Source organism: Mandrillus leucophaeus, unplaced genomic scaffold (assembly GCF_000951045.1).
Source record: "Mandrillus leucophaeus isolate KB7577 unplaced genomic scaffold, Mleu.le_1.0 Scaffold94, whole genome shotgun sequence".
NCBI lineage: Eukaryota > Metazoa > Chordata > Mammalia > Primates > Cercopithecidae > Mandrillus > Mandrillus leucophaeus.
Window position 1 is genome coordinate 615,029 of NW_012110252.1, and position 18,873 is coordinate 633,901.

At 41.4% G+C, this 18,873-nt stretch overlaps 2 protein-coding genes across 2 annotated transcripts in view; both read left to right on the forward strand.

Annotated features, from left to right (window-relative positions):
• Positions 1-9,814, forward strand: part of MCM6 (minichromosome maintenance complex component 6) — a 39,780-nt gene extending 29,966 nt beyond the window's left edge. Inside the window, exons 14-17 of the mRNA XM_011970273.1 lie at positions 1,508-1,643; positions 3,295-3,450; positions 4,997-5,136; positions 9,315-9,814. Coding sequence (XP_011825663.1) covers positions 1,508-1,643; positions 3,295-3,450; positions 4,997-5,136; positions 9,315-9,431 — 549 coding nt within the window. The 3' untranslated portion in view covers positions 9,432-9,814. The remainder of the gene's footprint in view (positions 1-1,507; positions 1,644-3,294; positions 3,451-4,996; positions 5,137-9,314) is intronic.
• Positions 9,815-15,527: 5,713 nt separating this feature from the next.
• Positions 15,528-18,873, forward strand: part of LCT (lactase) — a 55,398-nt gene continuing 52,052 nt past the window's right edge. Inside the window, exon 1 of the mRNA XM_011970274.1 lies at positions 15,528-16,167. Within this exon, the coding sequence (XP_011825664.1) occupies positions 15,528-16,167 (640 nt within the window). The remainder of the gene's footprint in view (positions 16,168-18,873) is intronic.

The following is an 18,873-nucleotide window of genomic DNA, read 5'->3' on the forward strand; positions in this document are numbered from 1 at the left end:
TTTCTATTCTGTTTCATTGAGTCTTATCAGCCCCTCTTACATTGGTACCATGATGTTTTCATCTATGGGACTTTGTAGTTTAAATGTAGGGCTAGTTCCAGTGCATTGTTCTCTTTCAGCTGTTAGGAACTTAGAAATCAGCTTGCTCTGTTTTAAAGAAGAACCTGGTATTTTTTATCAGTATAATATTCAATTTATATTAACTTGAAGAATTGAAAACATCTTTATGATTTTTCCTATTCAATAGGATAGCACTTAGAATAGGTTAGGTTGTACTACTATAAAATCTCAGCTGCATAAAACAATTTTTTTGCTTTGCTACACATCCATTAGGTCATCAGGGGACTCACCTTGTCAAGTTACTCAGAGATTCAGGCTGATATAAAGGCTTGATCTTGACATACGCTTTTATGATGACAGAAAGCAGGGAAGAGAAGGTGGTGAGCCACGTGCTTTCTCCACCTTCTATCCAGAAATGGCACATACTCACATTTCATTTGCCAGAGAAATTAACATGGCCACCCTAAGTTCAAGTGGAGAAATGCCTTCCTACCAGGTGCCCAGAATGAGAAGAGCAAACATTTGTGAACAGTTCTGATTACCACAAATACCACAGATACCTTTCCACTTAAGTCTTTTGTTTCACTCAGTAGTGTTTTAAACTTTTCTTCATATGTTTTTTGACATTTCTTATTGAATTTATTTCTTGATATTTTATCATTTTTGTTGGTACTGGAAGTAGGCTTTTTTTCCATTTCATTTTCTGTCCGGTTTCATTGTTGGTTGTTTTTTTGGTTTTTGTTTTGTTTTTGAGATGGAGTCTCGCTCTGTCGCCCATGCTGGAGTGCAGTGACGCAATCTCGTCTCAGTGCAACCTCTGCCTCCCAGGTTCAAGTGATTCTTCTGTCTCAACCTCCCAAGTAGCTGGGATTACAGGCATGCGCCACCATGCCCAGCTAATATTTTGTATTTTTAGTAGAGATGGGGTTTCTTCATGTTGGTCAGGCTTGTTCTCTAACTCCCAACCTCAGGTGATCTGCCTGCCTCTGCCTCCCAAAGTGCTGGGATTATAGACGTCAGCCACGATACCTGGCCTAGTTCTTATGCGATGTATATGTCTTTGGGTTCATATGATATGTATATATGTTTGTATTTCTACAAGTATATACTTAGGAGTGGAATTGTTGGGTCATAGGTTAATGCATGTTTTTCTGCCAAACAGTTGTGTCAATTTCTGTTTTCACCTGCTGTAAATGAGAGTTGTTCTACCTTCTTGTCAACACTTGATATTGTCAGTCATTTTAGCCATTCTGGTGAATTTATAGTGCTGTCTCTGTGTATATAAGAGAGAGAATGAGAGAGGGTGTTTGTGAGAAAATCAAAGCAACACTGAGAGTGTGTGTGTTTGTGAGAAAACCAAAATACATACTACTGTGATTTCATTGGGAGAAAATCTGTTTGGTATATCAAGAAAAGTAACTGAATTACTTCGTCATTATTGGTTTAGGTCCAACCTAAACATGTGAAGGAAGCTTTCCGGTTACTGAATAAATCAATCATCCGTGTGGAAACACCTGATGTCAATCTAGATCAAGAGGAAGAGATCCAGATGGAGGTAGATGAGGGTGCTGGTGGCATCAATGGTGAGATACTTGTTCATATGACTGTTTTGGAGTTAGGGACCAAAACATTTTCTGAGATGTCATGTGGTAGAAGTACACCTGCTGATGGTTAATGAAATCTATGGTAGCAAAAAGGAAAAAGCAGATACTGAATTTTATTAACTGTTTATAAGTTAAAATGAAATTAAATAGTTGAGATACATATACTTGGCCGGTGTGGTGGCTCTCACCTATAATCCCAGCACTTTGGGAGGCTGAGGCAGGCGGATCACAGGGTCAGGAGTTTGAGAACACCCTGGCCAATATGGTGAAACCCCGTCTCTACTAAAAATGCAAAAATTAGCTGGGCGTGGTAGAGGCTGCCTGTAGTCCCAGCTACTCGGGAAGTTGAGGCAGGAGAATCTCTTGAACCCGGGAGGTGGAGGTTGCAGTGAGCTGAGACCGCGCCACTGCACTCCAGTCTGGGTGACCGAGCGAGACTCTGTCTCAAAATATATGTATGTATTTGAGAGACTAAAATAAAAGGCACCAAAATGGTGATAATAGACATAAATCCCCTCGGTTTTACCCTAATTTGTATTGTTGTTTAGCTTCTGAATTTAAAACATGGTTTAAATCACATTAGAACAGAAAAATACTAGAAATTTTATTTATTTTGAGATGGAGTCTCATTCTGTCACCCAGGCTGGAATGCCTTGGCACACTCGTGGCACTGCAGCCTTAACTTCCTGGGCTCAAGCAGTCCTTCTCCCTCAGCCCCTCTAATAGCTGGGACTATATGCCCATGCCACCACTCCTGGCTAATTTTTTGAAAATTTTTTGTAGAAACAGGATCTCGCCATATTGCCCAGGCTGGTAGAATTTTTTATTTTGTATACAGTACTGCAAGTGGACTTTCAGATTGTGAAATCTTTATATCTCTGATCCCTCACATTCCTCCCGTTACTTTTTGTCTTTACTAGTAGAGTTTATACATTTGCTTCTAATTTATTTGAAAATTATTATATACTCTGTATAACTGTATGCTTGGTTTATTTTTGTTTTTTTGTTTTTTTTTTTGAGACGGAGTTTTGCTTTTGTTGCCCAGGCTGGAGTACGATGGTGCAGTCTCATCTCACTGCAACCTTTGCCTCCCGTGTTCAATCTATTCTCCTGCCTCAGCCTTCTGAGTAGCTGGGATTACAGGCACCCACCACCACACCCAGCAAATTTTTGTATTTTTAGTATAGACAGGATTTCACCATGTTGGCCAGGCTGGTCTCAAACTCCTGACCTCAGGTGGTCTGCCCGCCTTGGCCTCACAAAGTCCTGGGATTACAGGCGTGAGCCACTGCAACTAGCCAGTTTATTTCATTTTTCATTTTTATTTTTTGGCAGAGGAGATCATGTGGGAATGTATGCTTGTTTTAAAATTAGTATTAAGGCTGGGTGTGGTGGCCCACGCCTGTAATCCCGGCACTTTGGGAGACCAAGGCAGGAGGATCACTTGAACCCAGTAGTTTGAGACCAGCCTGGGCAACATAGCAAGACCCTGTCTCTAAAACAAACAAAATAATAATAATTTTTAAAAGTGAAAAAATCAGTATTAAATATAAGTAGTATATTTGTAAATGCTTGACAAGCAGATGTTAGGGGCACAAAAATAGATTCAGGTGGTCAATTTTTCACTTAGGTCATGCTGACAGTCCTGCTCCTGTGAATGGGATCAACGGCTACAGTGAAGACATAAATCAAGAGTCTGCTCCCAAAGCCTCCTTAAGGCTGGGCTTCTCTGAGTACTGCCGAATCTCTAACCTTATTGTGCTTCACCTCAGAAAGGTGGAAGAAGGTGAGGCTTACCTGGTACTGCTTACATGCTCGGTCACTTCTGTAAGCTCTGTTCACATAGGCCACTTGTAATTGCCAAACTTCATGTTGTTCTGTTGGAAGAAAGGATAAGTTGTTAGATAAACTCACTTTAGCAAAGTAAATTTGTGGAGTATCAGCATACCTGCCAGCCTGCACATTTCTTCACAAGCTTATTGTCAGGCAGAGGTTTGTAGGTCCTTCTTTTTAACATTCTAAGCCTATTTTAATAACTTTGGGACCCGATAACATATGAAGCAGAACATACAAATGTTTTTACAAATGCAAAATTATTATTCCCTTACAATGGTCCTGTTTAAAACAGCTGGACCCTTAGGGTATATTTTAACAGTAATGAATTGAACCCAGAAATCTGTACTATCAAAAGGCCATTGTAGACTAGAAATGGAGAAAAATCCTCGTCTAGTTATTAGTAAAGTGTGGCATCTGGACACTAGTACGCTTCCTACCCTTAACTGCTTTACCATGCTATTCAAAGTTTCATCACCCTATAGTTAACTACAAAGCAGAAGGAAAAATTATGAATTCAAGATGTTGAACCTAAACTTCTACTTGATAGTTAAGCATCAGATAATTCTTGATTAAAAGCCCCAAGGATGGTTTGTGCCAGCTTCCTGGAATATTTTGTCATCACAGTATTTGCTCTGCTGTGAAAGAAGAGAACAAGAGATAGTCGTTTCTGCTCTTGTTCCCTTGGGAACTTTAGACCAGTAAGAGAGAAGGCAACAAAGTGGCCACTAGGACATCTCAGCTTTTGTCCTCATTCCCATCTTGCACAAAATGATATGGAAACTCAAGGTGTTCTTGATTCATGTTGTATGTCATTATTCTCTTTCTCCCTCATACAGCTAAGTTTTAAACATAGCAGAAGTTGAGTTTTATGATAGTTATGTTATCCGGGTCCAAACATTTCCTATGTGTTGACAGTTCTACCAGGACTTTCTAAAAGTCTGGTAGACATTGGACTTGTTAAAAGAAGCAGGGAGTTCAGTTAGTAAGATGAACCTTGCTAAAATAAACAGGTAATTTTTTATTTTGAGTGAATACTCATAAATTTTACTTAAACTCCAGTTCCATAAAGCCTTACCCTTTCTACAGAGGCAAAGTTGTTGTATTTCAGAATTTTTGCTTGCTATTGCTTCATTCCTAATTTATGGTTTTAGTTTCTGTTGGCAAACATTCTCAGAGGTGGTAAAGCATAAGAAGATGAAGAAAAGACCTTCATACTTTGAAATCTTAATAGCTTTAAGAAACGTATTTCTTATAATCTATTTTATTAGGTTTCTCTCCTTATGGATAAAGGAAGGCATGCTTTAATACAAGTGATATGACTTGTTATTTCAGGCTTATGCTAGAACATTGCGGACCTTATGTCAGCAGATGTACTTTCGGACAGCTTGATGTTTATCTAATCTGTACCTTACCTTGTTGTGTATGTGGCAGAAATTTAACCAAGCACTGACAGTACAATTTGCTAGGTTAATTTAAATGTGTTTTTTTTGTTGCAGAAGAGGACGAGTCAGCATTAAAGAGGAGCGAGCTTGTTAACTGGTACTTGAAGGAAATCGAATCAGAGATAGACTCTGAAGAAGAACTTATAAATAAAAAAAGAATCATAGAGAAAGTTATTCATCGACTCACACACTATGTAGGTGCAGAAGTGCGCTTGTTCTGGTATCAGGGAGGGAGGAAGTTCATGCCCTGTATCTGCAGGTTCACTAGTGAAATTTTTTTTGACCTTTGTTTGTTTTGAATCATTGGAGTATAGTCAGAAGTATGAGTTGTAAAATAAGGGAGAATTAACAGCAGGTAAATGACTTATTTCCTCTGCTGAAACAAGCAGAATTTAGGTTAAGTCTCAGAAGATGGGATTGAGGTCTTACTAGTTAGGTGTTTTAAGCTTCTGTTTCCCACCCTCCTATTTGCCCTTGGTCGTACTGCTGTCACCTACTCCCTATGTTTCATTTTCCTCACATTTTTAGTTCCCACCTTACCCAACCCAATAGTAAATCTTTTGTTTTGCTTGTTTGGTGAAACCTCAAACTTGGTTAAATATAACTTTTTTTTTCTTGTATCCTTTTCTGAGCAGCTGAAATTATCTGGAGAAAAGCATACAATTGTGAGCCCAGTCTTACTTAAATTGATGACCAGAAGTCTCAAGTGGATAGTTCTTATTGTCTCATTAACCTCATGACAGCACTGCCCAGTGCAATTCCTTTTCCCTGGTCAGCTCTTTGCCTCACTCTCTCACAGGACCATTGCATGCCTTCTCTCCACTCCTGTCAGCTGGCCATTCGCAGTACTCAGCCTGTCCACAGCTTTGTCACAGTTGATCACTCCTAGAAATACTGTCTTCTTAACTTGGTTCTGAGTCACTATATCTTCCTGGGGCTTCTTTCTCACTGGTTATTCTCTCTTAGTCTCTTTCCCTGAATCTATCTTTTTTTTGAGACGGAGTTTCGCTTTTGTTGCCTGGACTGGAGTGCAATGGCACAGCTCACAGCAGCCTCCGCCTCCCGGGTTCAAGTGATTCTCCTGTCTCATCCTTCCAAGTAGCTAGGATTACAAGAGCCTGCCACCATGCTCAGCTAATTTTTGTTTTTGTTTTTTTTTTCAGTAGAGACAGGGTTTTGCCATGTTGGCCAGGCTGATATAGAACTCCTTACCTCAGGCGATACACCCACCTTGGCCTCCCAAACTGCTGGGATTAGAGGTGTGAGCCACCGTGCCTGGCCTGAATCTCTTCTTATTTTACTCGCAGATTGCTTACATTCATTACCTAAGTGATCTCATTTGGTTTTATGAATTTACCCATCTACTGATGACTTTCACATTTATGTCACCAGCTCTCACCACTCCTGTAAACTCCAGATGTGTAGAGCTGGTTGCCTACTGAGAGCGTTGATAACAGGCATCTCGTGCTTAATGTGTTCAAAAACAGAGTTGTTCTTACTCAATTGCTATAGGCCAAACGCTTTGAAATTGTCTTTGACTCCTTGATTCCACTCTCCTCTCACAACTCCTCTTCAGCAGCAAATCCTCTGACCCCTACCTTCCATGTGTGTATATTTTCTGTTCTCTTTTTGCTGCCTTCACCAGCCCACCCAAGCCACCAGGCATGGACTGTTGCAGGAGCCTCATAATTGTCCCTTTTTTTGTATTAGCGTCTTGCTTAGCAGCCAGATAAGTCTTTTTAAAATATAAATCAGATTATTTTACTGCCCTCCCTTCCAGTGCTTCTCTCATATAAGAATGAAATTCAGCCTCCTTGTCATGGCCTGCAGAACTATATACAATGTAACCCCTGTCCCCTCATTCACCTCATTTCACAGCAGTCTTCCCCTTGCCCATTCCACCCCAGTGACAGTGGCCTTGTTCCTTAGACACACCAAATATGAGGGCCTTTGCACTCACCCTTTGTCTTTTTCCCTAGATACCCTCCTCCTCTCCAGTGTCTGCTCAAATGTTACCTCTTCAAAGAAGCCTTTCTTGCTAGCCTGCCAAAATAATAGTCTTCTGCTCTTGCTGTCACCCTGCCTTGTATTTCTTCATAATGTTTAACATGGCCCAGCAGTATATTCTTTATTTAAGTGGTTAGTTTGTCTCTCTTATAGAGTATAAGCTCTGTGAGGGTAGAGACTGCCCCAGGAGCTACAGTGGTGCCTGGCACATAGCAGGATCAAATATATGTTGAATGATTAAATTGTCCTATTATGGCCGGGCGCGGTGGCTCAAGCCTGTAATCCCAGCACTTTGGGAGGCCGAGACGGGCAGATCACGAGGTCAGGAGATTGAGACTACCCTGGCTAACACGGTGAAACCCCGTCTCTACTAAAAAATACAAAAAACTAGCCGGGCGTGGTGGCGGGCGCCTGTAGTCTCAGCTGCTCGGGAGGCTGAGGCAGGAGAATGGCGTAAACCCGGGAGGCGGAGCTTGCAGTGAGCCGAGATCCGGCCACTGCACTCCAGCCTGGGTGACAGAGCAAGACTCCATCTCAAAAAAAAAAAAAAAATTTCCTATTTTGTGGCAGAGATTTAACTGTTGTGCCAATTCACAGTGCTCACTATGTAAATATTACAGAGGTCATGTATTGGGATTGTGTCTTCTGAAAAACCGTCTTACTGTGAAGGTAGATCAGTGTGTGATTATTGGGGAGTAGGGAGATGTAAGAAAAGCTACTCAGATCAGGGTCTAGAGTTGCTTTTCTAGTGGCGGGACATGTCTATGTGCTCCTTGGGATCAGCGTAAAGTAAAACGACCCAGGCAAGGAATCTACTTCAGGACTTTGGAACATATTGTGAAGCTAACTGATCTAAACTTGAATTACTTACTTACTTACTTATTTATTTGAGACAAAGTCTTGCTCTGTTGCCCAGACTGGAGTGCAGTAGCATGATCTCAGCTCGCCGCAACCTCCGCCTTCTGGGTTCAAGTGACTCTCTTTTTTTTTTTTTTGAAACGGAGTCTCGCTCTGTCCCCCAAGCTGGAGTGCAGTGGCCGGATCTCAGCTCACTGCAAGCTCCGCCTTCCTGGTTTACACCATTCTCCTGCCTCAGCCTCCCCAGTAGCTGGGACTACAGGCGCCTGCCACCTCGTCCGGCTAGTTTTTTTTTTTTTTTTTTTTTGTATTTTTTAGTAGAGACAGGGGTTTCACTGTGTTAGCCAGGATGGTCTCAATCTCCTGACCTCACGATCCGCCTGTCTCGGCCTCCCAAAGTGCTGGGATTACAGGCTTGAGCCACTGTGCCCGGTCTCAAGTGACTCTCTTATCTCAGCCTCCAGAGTAGCTGGGGTTACAGGCGCCCGTGACCACACCCAGCTAATTTTTGTATTTTTAGTAGAGATGGTGTTTCACCATGTAGGCCAGGCTGGTCTCAAACTCCTGACCTCAGGTGATCCACCCGCCTCAGCCTCCCAAAGTGCTGGGATTACAGGCATGAGCTGCTGCGCCTGGCCTGGATTACCTTTTAAAATTTGGCTTACCATCTGAACTAATTTGCTACAGAAAACTAGAGAGCTTATACTGTGCTGATCAGATATGCTTCCTGTGAAGGTATGTTAACACATAGAGTGAGTGCTTGGAAGTGTCCAGTCCAACTTCAGGAGCAGATTTGAAAGGGCAATTTTTTAAAAAGTGTGCAGTCCCCCTTAGTGGCATCAGCCTTTATACTGTGGAGCTTTGCCAAACTTCTTAGGATCAAATCACAATTTGCTGAGTTCCTTTCTATAGGCTTGGCTAGGAGCTCTTCTCATTTGTGGACGTTTTTGACTGACCTATAATTATATCATGGGCTTAAAATCTGTCATCAAGATTTTAAGCTAGATGGCATGTTCTACCTTTTTTTTATTAGTTCAGAGTGAAAAATTTTTCAGATGAATTTTCTTCATAGATTGTTCTCCTAACTCTATGAAATGGTGGTATATGAAGAAGTTCAGTGGTCAGTAATTAAAAATTGCTGAACGATATTAAGTATGAAACAGACTTCCAGTTAATTAGAAGATTTTGCAGAATTGTTTAACCTTAAAATTCAAGCATTGCTTCCTTTTTTGAAGTTATATTTACAAGCATTTGATGTAATATATTTAAGTATTTCTTAATTTTCCACAAGGGGTTTATGATATGAAAAGATCAGCATCCTACTAGAAATAGGGTTTAGCAGAGCACTGATAGTGATTTTTGAAGTGTGGTTCTTTTCCTAAGAGTTTCTAGTTGGGAAATGAAAGAAAATGTTGGTAGCAAACACTCAGAAGAAGGGTCAAGTCTTATATCTGGACGTCGGTATAATACTGCTTGAAACCTGAGGACAAATATTTGTGTTTCACAGGATCATGTTCTCATTGAGCTCACCCAGGCTGGATTGAAAGGCTCCACAGAGGGAAGTGAGAGCTATGAAGAAGACCCCTACTTGGTAGTTAACCCTAACTACTTGCTCGAAGATTGAGATAGTGAAAGTAACTGAACAGAGCTGAGGAACTGTGGGACACCACCTCGTGGCCTGGAGCCTGGCTGGAACTCTGCTAGGGACAGAAATGTTTCTGGAAGTGATGCTTCAAGATGTGGTTTCAGAAACAAGAATTGAGTTGATGGTCTTGTGTGTCACATTCCTCACAGGTTTTATACCAACACAGGCTTCAGCACTTTGGTGTGTTTCCTGTCCCAGTGAAGTTGGAACCAAATAATGTGTGGTCTCTATAACCAATACCTTTGTTTTCATGTGTAAGAAAAGGCCCACTACTTTGAAGGTATGTGCTGTCTTATTGAGCAAATAACTTTTTTCAATTGCCAGCTACTGCTTTTATTCTTCAAAATAAAATAACTTGTTCTAAAGTTGTCCATTGGATTTCCTTCTACTGTACCCTGATTATTGCTTCCATCTACTCGTGAATGTGAGTCTTCCCCTTTTTGCTTAATCTGGAGTGAAGGGGTAGAACTGTGGCATTATGGATTAGGTTTCTATGAGAAGGAGTCATTAGAGAATTCATATGAAAGCTAGAGGCCTTGGAGATGACTTTCCAAGGTTAATTCCAATTTTTTTTTTAAAGTTTATAAAAATTAAAAGTTTATTGTACTTTTTAAAATTACTGTTTAATTTCTTTTACTTCTGTGTCCTAAGGGTAATTTCTCAGGATTGTTTTCAAATTGATTTTTTAGGGGAAGTAGGTCATTTGCTATATTATAAGCTATCCTCAAATTTTATGGTCTTCCAGGAAACGTTATTACCATTTATGATACTAACAGTTCCTGAGACTTAGCTATGATCAGTATGTTCATGAGATGGAGCAGTTCCTGTGTTGCAGCTTTTAACAACAGATGGCATATCTGGGACCTGCAGGGCCAATTAGGGAAATGTAGTAGTTCCATGTTCTATATGGTGAGCTTATAAATAGTAACTTCACTTTCTGCTGACTTGAAAAGGATGGGGTGAGATGAGGGGGCCTGGAAATGGATAGAGAATTTACATAGCAGATGCAGGGTATAAGCTGTCGAGGATGTTTTTAATGAGGGTGGGAGGGCCCTTGACACTGCGATGAGGAAGCTCTGGGGTGCAGGATCTCAGACTTCCTGTTGGGGGAGTGATAGGGGTACTAGCATAGCACAAACACCAGGTGGGACATTGTAGTGAAAATTTAGGAGACAGCAAGAAAGAGCCCTCTCCCACTTGTATTAGGAAGAGCATCTCCCTGCACTGACTTCATAAGGAAAATGGGGTGCAGAGATCTTGAAACATTATGATTGGAACTTGAACTTTAATTTGACTATTTACTAAAGGAAATTTTACGTCCAGGAAAGATACATTCATTTTTGGCAAATGCGTCCACTCCCAGTCCTGCCCTTAATGAGAGTGGGGGCTCCAAAATAAGGTGAGATAATTACTGCATATCCCCTTTTTCCACATCTGAGTATGTGTCCTTATGTTTCCACACATTCAGTTTCTCCATGTGGTACTTGTCAGGGAGATGAGGTGGTTAATGGATAATGGATCATATATGAGACCTTTGTGAAGAAAATTAGACAAATATTTAAGATAAGTGGATAGACATAGAATGGAAAGATTTGAATGCCATAAATTGTCAACTGATATATTAATACATTTTTAACCAAATCCCAACAGACACCCATCAATAAGGAAATTATTACATAAGCTGTGGTACAGCTACACTGTGAGATACCCACAGACAAAATTGAGGTAGACCTAGATGTTTTGAAATTGAAGTATCTCTAGGACACATGGGAAAGAAAATGTGCAAATACAGTCAAGACAATTCTGGGGAAAAGGATGATAGAAGAGGCCTTGCCCTATCTGAAAGCAAAAAGTACTGCACAAGTGTAGAAATTAAGATCAGTAACGACTGGCATGTGAACAGATAAATCAGTCGCAACAGTAAAAAGTCCAGAAACATCTATGCACATATAGGTTTTTCATTTGATAAGGTGACATTTCAAATATTAGAGGAAGGGTAGCCTATTCAGTGTTAGAAATTAGCCTGCCACACAGCATACCCAAGTTAAAATTCAAGATGCGTTAGAGATTTAAAGATAAAAGGTGAGTACGCACATATAGTTAGATATTTAATAGCAGATATAAATGCTAATGTTTAATAGCATAATGGGGTGACTAGTTAGCAACAATGTGTTGTATATTTCAAAGTAACTGGAAGAGAGAACTTGAAATGTTTCCAGCACACAGAAATGAAAAATACTCAAGGTGATGGGTACCCGAAATATGCTGACTTGATCATTACGCATTCTGTGCACACAAAATAACGCATGTACCCCATAAATACGCAAAATGTGTCAATTTTAAAAAGGGAATTTGAAAACAACTGAAGGAAGTCAATCACGTTTTCCATGAACCTCCTCCCTCCCTCTTTTCTGCCACTCCAAAGCTGTGTGGGCCTACTGTGCGAGAGTCTTAATCCTGCCAAATACAAAGAAGCATGTTTGTTACTGAAAAAAATGTTCTTCCGTAGGATTACCATTTTGTATCTATATTTTGAAAACAAGTTGTTAGAAATATTTTATAATGTCATTAGTGTCAGGAACTGGCATTTTAAGAATTGTGCCTGTGATGAAGATCCATTAAATCACAAAGTATGTTAAAGGTCACAAAAGCAAAATACTGTCTAAGGCTAAGGCCCACATGGGACAGTCTAATACCCATGAGTACTCAACTTGTCTTGATGTCTGAGCTTTGCAGTGCAATGTGAATTTGAGCAGCCACAAATCTATTAGTAGAAAGCAAGACAGATTAATATAGGTTAAAACAATGGTGTAAACACATTTCTCCCAATAATTATCTCTTTTCCTGGGATCAACTTGTATGAAACCTTGTCAAAATGTACTCCACAAGTATGTACAATTATTATGTATTTTAAAAATAAAAACAAATGACAAATATTGAAAACAAGAACGAATACTCAAGTAGATTTGTCACAGGATTTTTATAAAAAGATGGTACCAGGTAATACATCTTTAAAGAGTATAGGCTGCTCTGCCAACGTAGTAACCACTTTTTATTCCTTTACTTTCACTTAATAGGCTTGCTTTCACTTAAGAAAAAAAAAGCAAGGCACAGTGGCTCACACCTGTAATCCCAGCACTTTGGGAGGCCGAGGTAGGTAGATCACATGAGGTCAGGAGTTCGAGACAAGCCTGGCCAACATGGACAAAACCCATCTCTACTAAAAATACAAAAATTAGCCAGGCATGGTGGCGGGGTGCCTATAATTCCAGCTACTCGGGAGGTTGGGGCAGGAGAATTGCTTAAACCCAAGAGGTGGAGGTTGCAGTGAGCTGAGATCATGCCACTGTACTCCAGCTTGGGTGGCACCACCACCAACAACAACAAAGATTCCCGCCGGGTGCGGTGGCTCACACCTGTAATCCCAGCACTTTGGGAGGCCAAGGCGGGTGGATCACATGATCAGGAGATCGAGACCATCCTGGCTAACACGGTGAAACCCCGTCTCTACTAAAAACACAAAAAAATTAGCCAGGCGTGGTGGCGGGTTCCTGTAGTCCCAGCTACTCGGGAGGCTGAGGCAGGAGAATGACGTGAACCCGGGAGGCAAAGCTTGCAGTGAGCTGAGATCGTGCCACTGCACTCCAGCCTGGGCGACACAGTGAGACTCTCAAAAAAAAAAAAAAAGAAAGAAAAAAAAGATTCCCAGGCTTCACCCTCTACAGTCTATGGAAAGTCATGGGAATCTATTTTAAAAAAAAAAAGACACTATAAACCAAATTAAAAGATGGGAAAATTTTTCTATCATGTTTTAATATGTGATATCCAAAGTCCCATTAAGAATTTTTATATCAGTAATAAGATAAAAATGGAGAAAGGTTGTGAATATAAATCTCGGAAGGAAAATGCCCAATTAACATGAAGAGCTTCACCTCTTAAGTAATCAGAAAAAGAAAAAAAAAGCACATATTTACTTCAAAGCATGAAAAATGTAAAGTTTTATAATAGGCATTAGCAAGGCAGACAGATTCAGGCACACATCTAACTATATGTAGGATTTAAATTTGAAGAAGACTACCTTGGAAGACAATTGGCATTCAATCAATCAAAAACCATTTTTTTGAGACATGATCTTCCTATGTTGCCCAGACTGGGCTCAAGCAATCCTCCAGTCTCAGCCTCCAAAAGTACTGGCAAAACAGGCGTGAGTGACCATGCCCAGCCTGTATATAAGGATATTCATTTGCAGCATTGTTTGCAACACAAAAATTTAAAACCAACCGAAGTGTTTAATATGCAAGATGTTAATTTATGGTACATTCTTGCTGTGGAAAGCTGTGCATCTGTTAGAGGTGGGTCTATAAGTTCTGATATAGGCAGCGCTCTTTTTTTTGGGGGGGGGGGTGGACGGAGTCTCACTCTGTCGCCCAGGCTGGAGTGCAGTGGCCGGATCTCAGCTCACTGCAAGCTCCGCTTCCCGGGTTTACGCCATTCTCCTGCCTCAGTCTCCCAAGTAGCTGGGACTACAGGCGCCGCCACCTCTCCCGGCTAGTTTTTTGTATTTTTTAGTAGAGACGGGGTTTCACCATGTTAGCCAGGATGGTCTCGATCTCCTGACCTCGTGATCCGCCCATCTCGGCCTCCCAAAGTGCTGGGATTACAGGCTTGAGCCACCGCGCCCAGCCTGGCAGGCAGAGCTCTTAAGAGCTGTCAGGTGAAGAAAAGAAGGCTGAAAAACTACACATGGCATGATTCCATATATGTTAAATTGTTTTATATTTTAAATGTTATACAAATGTTTCCATTTGTACATATGTAATAATAATGATCCCTGAGCAGTACTGTTCCATACATGCTACAAGAAAGACCCATTTAATCCCCACAGCCTATGATGAATTATCCGCATTCTACAGGTGACAAAATTGAGGCACAAAGTTAAGTAATTTTCATCAGATGAGATTTAAACCCAGGCATTCTGACTCCTGTATAACCATTAAGATATGCAGAGAAAGAAAACTGGAAAGATGCATATTGTTGAAGATACTTATTCTAGGAAGAGGAGTGGGGAGGGTGAAGGAATTTGCAAGTTTTTCATAGATGTTTCCATATTGTTCGAATCTCTTACAAAATGTGTTCAGCATATTTTTAAAGAGGGAAAATTTGGGGCAAAGGACTTATTTTTGTTGTATTATGTAAACAAATTTTTAAATAATTTGTGGCTGGGTGTGGTGGCTCACACCTGTAATCCCAACACATTGGGAGGCTGAGGCAAGAGGATCGCTTAAGCCCAGGAGTTCGAGACCAGCATGGGTGACATGGCAAAACTCCATCTCTACTAAAAGTACAAAAAATTAGCCAGTCGTGATGGCACACACCTATGGTCCCACCTACCCAGGATGCTGAGACGGGAGGATCGCTTAAGCCCAGGAAGTCAAGGCTGTAGTGAGCTGTGATCGCACCACTGCACTCCCACCTGGGCAACAGAGTGAGACCCTGTCACCAAAATAAATAAATAAATAAAAACTTGATAATTGTTTTCTTCAGACATTTTCCAGGTTCCTCTGCTTAAATTGATAGGAAGTTTGAGGTTTTTGTGTTGGTCTTTATTTTTTTATTTTTTATTTTTTTTGAGATGGAGTCTCATTCTGTCGCCCAGGCTGGAGTGCAGTGGCATGATCTCGGCTCACTGCAACCTCCGCCTCCCGGGTTCAGGTGATTCTCCTGCCTCAGCCTCCTGAGTAGCCAGGACTACAGACGCATGCCACTATGCCCGGCTAATTTTTTGTATTTTTAGTAGAGACGGGGTTTCACCATGTTAGCCAGGATGGTCTTGATCTCCTGACCTTGTGATCTGCCCGCCTCGGCCTCCCAAAGTGCTGGAATTACAAGTGCAAGCCACCACACCCGGCCCTGATCTTTACATTTTTAAATATTGCATTAGTGAACCATGTACTGATTTTGTGATCATAGATAACCCAGTTAATTATTAAGTCTTAATTCATCACTTAGTATTTTACACCCTCAGTTGTTGTTATAAAGTAAGGGTTCCACATACCTCCTAACAGTTCCTAGAAAATGGAGCTGTCTTGGCATGTAGCCTTTATTGCCCTGCTAAGTGTTTCATGCTGGGGGTCAGACTGGGAGTCTGAGAGAAATTTCATTTCCACTGCTGGTCCTTTAACCAATGACTTGCTGCACAACCTGAGCGGGCCCCTGGGAGACCAGAGTTCTAACTTTGTAGCAGGGGACAAAGACATGTATGTTTGTCACCAGCCACTGCCCACTTTCCTGCCAGAGTACTTCAGCAGTCTTCGTGCCAGTCAGATCACCCATTATAAGGTATTTCTGTCATGGGCACAGCTCCTCCCAGCAGGAAGCACCCAGAATCCAGACAAGAAAACAGTGCAGTGCTACCGGCGACTCCTGGAGGCCCTCAAGACTGCACGGCTTCAGCCCATGGTCATCCTGCACCACCAGACCCTCCCGGCCAGCACCCTCCAGAGAACCGAAGTCTTCGCTGACCTCTTTGCCGACTATGCCACATTCGCCTTCCACTCCTTCGGGGACCTAGTTGGGATCTGGTTCACCTTCAGTGACTTGGAGGGAGTGATCAAGGAGCTTCCCCACCAGGAATCAAGAGCGTCACGACTCCAGACCCTCAGTGATGCCCACAGAAAAGCCTATGAGATTTACCATGAAAACTATGCTTCTCAGGGTGAGTACACATTGACCTGGTGGTGACCCCTCGACAGCCTTCATCACACACCTTCCCCGTCCTCCTTAGAGCAGATATGGCGTTTCTCGCCACCCACCTTCAGCAGTCCTCTCATGTCTCTGCATAGAGAGAAATTAATAATGTATTGATTTCCCACTGGAGATAGGAAGGGGTACCTAATATGGCATAATGCTAAGCATTTCCTTTGAAAAATATCTTTGAGGCCAGGCGCAGTGGCTCACGCCTGTAATCCCAGCACTTTGGGAGGCCGAGGTGGTTGGATCACTTGAGGTCAGGAGTTCGAGACTAGCCTGGCCAATATGGCAAAACCCCGTCTCTACCAAAAATACAAAAATTAGCCAGAGATGGTAGCACGTGCCTGTAATCCCAGCTACTTGGGAGGCAGGAGAATCACTTGAACCTAGGAGGTAGAGGTTGCAGTGAGCCAAAATCATGCCACTGCACTCCAGCCTGGGCAACAGAGCAAGACTCCGTCTCAAAAAATATATATATATATATATACACACACACACACACACACACACACACATATACACACACAAACACATATGTACACACATACACACACACATATATATCTTTGAAACCCCCCTTGCCCAGTCTTGAGTTAGGCAAGCCCTGATTGTCTTTCTATCTTCCTTTCTATGTCCTGCTGCCCTGACTTGGAGGCAAGGCTTCATGGTTTCCTGTCCTTCCCCCTCAGCTCCCCTTTACTTACATGTCTTAGTTGGAGCTTGCATTCCAGCTTGGGAGACAGACAAATACAAGATGAAACAATTATATACCACAGGATGAGGAGAGCACAACTGTTAACTGTTCACATTCCTGCCTCCTAGGGGACTTGAAGTTCTGATCTGGAGGCCTAGGCTGTACCAGGACTTTTGTGATTTTAATCAATTCCCTAACTTAGGTACACCAATTTTGAGAACCAATTTTGCATTATGTATGCTTTCTTGTTTTTATTATATACTGTATACATACATATTTGTATATATAGTACCTGATATATATACATACTTCTATGTTCTAGTGTTTCAGTTTAACATATTTTATGACTGTATTCTCATTTTATTAAAAACTTGAGCCAGACGTGGTGGTGGCTCATGCCTGTTAGGAGGCCAAGGCAGGAGGATTGCTTGAGGCCAGGAGTTGGAGACCAACCTGGGCAACATAGCAAACCACCATCTCTAAAATAATAATAATAATTTACTCCAGTGCTGGAATAGTATTGCTTAAAACAAAGCAAAAACTTGAAAGCATAACTTCCAATGGTCTTATAGGTTCCCATTGTATAAATGGAGCATAAAGTTTAAACTATTTTCCTTATTTTTGTATGTTTATTCTAATTTTCACTAGTTACAAGTTATGTTGCAATGACATTCCTATCTATAAACTATTTCCCACCTTCTGATAAATTCTTTTTGACAGAGTCTTAGAATTGAAACTACTAGGTAAAAAGATCTGCATTCTTTAAGATTTTAAAGCATGGTACTAAATTATTTTACAGAAAAGTTATATAATCATTTATACGAACAGTTATAAAATTACTCTTCTAACCCCATTCTGTCAGTTTCAAATGCTATATTTTAGTACTAATTTAACAGTGAAAGCACTTATTTTCATCTCTTGTTAATTTGCACGTATTTGATTATAGAGAGGTTAAACATTTTTTTCTTTTTTTTTTTTTTTCTGAGATGGAGTCTCACTCTGTTACCCAGGCTGCAGTGCAGTGGCACAATCTCGGCTCACTGCAAGCTCCACCTCCCGGGTTCAAGCGGTTCTCCTGCCTCTGCCTTCCCAGTGGCTGGGATTACGGTACATACCACCACATCCGGCTAATTTTTGTATTTTTAGTAGAGATGGGGTTTCTCCTGTTGGCCAGGCTGGACTCGAAATCCTAACCTCAGGTGATCCGCCTGCCTCGGCCTCCGAAAGTGATGGGATTACAGGCTTGAGCCACCGCGCCCGGCCTTAAACATTTTTTTTTTTTCTATCTTAAAAAATAAGGTAGGACATTATAGCAGCCTTATTCACAATAGCGAAAAGGGGGAACAAACCCAGATATCCGCTGATGGATGAATGGATAAACAAGATGTGGTGTAGACATAAAGTGGAATATTACTCCACCTTTATTAAAAAGGGAGGAAGTCTTGTCACATGCTACAACATGGATGAACCTTGAGGACATTATGCTACGTGAAGTAAGTCAGACACAAAAAGACAAATGCTGTATGATTCCACGTATAGGAGGAACCTAGAGCGGTCAAATTCACGGAGACAGGAAGGAGAATGACAGAGGCCAGGGGCTGGGGTAAGGGAGAAATGGAGAGCTGTTTAATGGGGATAGAGTTTCTGTTCTGAAAGATGAAAAAGTTCTGGAGATTGGTTGCACAACAATGTGAATATACTTAATAATACTGAACTGTACACTTAAAAATAGTTAAGATGGTACTTTTTCTGTTATGTGTATTTTTTTCTTTTTTTTTTAAGGCAGGGTAAGGGAAGAAAGTGTGAGAGTGGCTGGGGATATTTTAGACAGAGTTGCCAGGAAGGCTGTTCCTGGACCACCATTTGAGCAGTTGGGAATGCAGGGTGAGAGTGGGCTCAAGAAAGAGAAAAGGGGCCCAGTCTGAGGGAGAGCAGAGCTCTGGACACGGAGACAGTTACCTGAACCTAGGAGCGCCA